Raw genomic sequence first — 2,500 nt, 5'->3', positions numbered from 1 at the left:
CACGCGGCGTACTCGTGCGGCACTCTCATTGGTTATCGCTACGGTCAACATTTCATCGCTTTGGTCTACATTACAGCTTTTGGTCTACATTACAATTAAATTTGAAGCGCTTCTGAGATTTCGTCCGCCTAAAAATCTTCTCGCGGCTCTATAAGCTGCCGCCTCGCCAGGCCTTCTGTCTTCAGAAGGCCTGACTCGTTGGCAATTAACCATTACTTAGCCATTTACAAATGTACTTCACAAAACATTTACACAGAAGACATTACACACACATTAGCTCACAACTTAAACACAGCGTGCAAAGTTGGAAAGAATACACTTACTTTTAAGGCTCAGGGACTGACGTACGTTTCTCGAAACCTCCCGAAAAGCCATTTACGATACATTCATCCACTTGCTTTGATCAGATGGTCACTTGACTTGTTTACCACCAAGACGTCAAAAGCAAAATGATTGCGAGAGAGGGAATGGTGACACCCAAAAAGGGCCCGAAAGGCAATTCGTAAAACTAAGATCTGTTCATTAAAAAAAGTCTGAACATATTTTCAAAACCAGACAAGACAAAACAATTGCAAACTTGCATGACTTGAAACGTTTTCCTTATGAAGATACAAAGCGTTTTCATGTCAAACGAAAAGTTTGGGGACTTTCGAGAAATGCCCCCACTGGGCCTAATTGTTCGATGGCACCTTGTGTTTAGAGCGGTTTTCGAATGAGTGTCGTAAAACCAAAACCAAAGCAATTACTTTGGCCAATGAAACAGGACGGAGACAATCCAGTACACCAATCAAAACTCGAAGAACTCGAAGTAATTAAACGTAGCCGACACAAAGCGCGGGAAAATGTGCACGCGCGAGCCACGATTGGTTTTGGTTTCACTTCAGATTGGTTGAAAAAGTGGCGAAAGAACTTTAAACCAATCACTGAATGAAGTAATCATAATCGACACTCAATTGAAAACCGCTCTAAGTTAGAACCAGTGTATAAACAGCACTGTTAACAAGTAAATTGTGTTCAAGATTCTTTATGTGGAGAGTGTCTCCCTGCGGCCTCCGTTTCTTGCCAGGAATCCTTGAGTCCTTGAATCTTTCATCTTCATAACTGATTTTAATTTCGTGAAGACTTCTTTTTTCACACTTCGCCTTCACGCCCGACGTTTACAGATTTCTGTTATTCCAAACCTCAAATGGAAGAGAAAATTTAAAGGAAGTTGTTAAAAGAACCGATGCCGAGTAAACATGGGTAACACATACACACACACATACTTAATTTCACGTCCCCAAGAGGCTTTTGAGTGAGACAAAAAGGATCCCAACTTCAAAAACCTCAGCCCACTTTACTTCATGGTCACTGTACAAACTTGAAAGTAGATATCGTGACGATATCCCAAGAAGCTTCGAAATGCAATTGGGTTTCTTGATTATTCACTTTATTATTATTCCGACATTTTCGAAAAAACCGAAAGTGAGGCCTGCATACTTGCTTTTGTCTCCCTTTCCATTTCTCTCTTCTTTCTGTTTTGCCGCTCATTTTGTGGTTTCAACCATAAGCCGGGCAGACTAACCAAGGCACCACGCCTTGGATAAATTCACCCTCGTTCCGGGTGTCACTTGCAAAATTTCCACCGACAGATTGGCTCAGTAGAGCACGGGACTATCGTGCGAGAGGTCGCAGGATCAAAACCCGGCCGAACCAACACTCAGGGGCTTTAAATAACTGAGGAGAAAATGCTTCCTGTGTAATGACATCTGCAAATGATTAGACTCTCTAGTCATCTCGGATAAGGACTATAAACCGTAGGACCCGTCTCACAACCCTTTCAGTGTTCATAACCCTCGGGGACGTAAAACCCACACCATTCGCAAAGACTAAGGCACGGAGTTCCCAGTGTTGTGCTCTGTCCTCCGTGGTAGATCAAGGTTACGAAGGTTAAAACGCTGGGAGATATCAGCTACAAAAAGCTACTGTAAAATCCTAGGGTAAAGAAAGATATGATGATTGCAATCTATTCCAACGTTGTACCTTGAGTTGGTTACACTCTCAATCCTCTGACAAAACATTAAGCACCTTGACTGCCTCCAGTTTCAATTGGCTCAAGATGTAGGCATTTGATCACTATTACAATAATTTGACTAAATGTCACTGGGGTTACCTTGAGGGCTGCTCTGTGAATGATAGAGTGACGTCTACTTAAAACATCAACGTCGTTATCATATCCTCCACCAATCACTGCTGCACAAGGAATTCCTCGGCCCAGAGACTTGTCTATCACAGCCACATCCCGATCAAAGAGCCCTGATATCAAATAGTATAGCTAGATATTGAAGAACACTGATCACCTCGCACATGAAAAGGTGACGAGGAAGACAAAACTTCAAATTTTCAGCTTTCCACTCAATTAAGCCTCCCAATAGTAGTTTTTTTTCGCCTGAAGGATACAACGAGAAGAAGGCTGACATTTCAGACTACCTAGAAACGACTACTTTTTTCCCATTTCCTG

The 2,500-nt window shown here is 42.3% G+C and overlaps 1 protein-coding gene across 1 annotated transcript in view; it reads right to left on the bottom strand.

Moving 5' to 3' along the window:
* Window positions 1-579: 579 nt before the first annotated feature.
* Window positions 580-2,500, bottom strand: part of LOC138059097 (uncharacterized protein SYNPCC7002_A1628-like) — a 9,270-nt gene continuing 7,349 nt past the window's right edge. The window contains exons 5-6 of the mRNA XM_068904611.1: window positions 2,153-2,295; window positions 580-1,181 (exon numbers count right to left, since the gene is read on the bottom strand). Of these exons, the coding sequence (XP_068760712.1) occupies window positions 1,158-1,181; window positions 2,153-2,295 (167 nt within the window). The 3' untranslated portion in view covers window positions 580-1,157. The remainder of the gene's footprint in view (window positions 1,182-2,152; window positions 2,296-2,500) is intronic.

Source organism: Montipora capricornis, chromosome 8 (genome assembly GCF_036669925.1).
Source record: "Montipora capricornis isolate CH-2021 chromosome 8, ASM3666992v2, whole genome shotgun sequence".
NCBI classification, from domain to species: domain Eukaryota; kingdom Metazoa; phylum Cnidaria; class Anthozoa; order Scleractinia; family Acroporidae; genus Montipora; species Montipora capricornis.
Note: the sequence above shows the minus strand (reverse complement) of the source record. Positions and strands in the feature narration are given on the sequence as shown.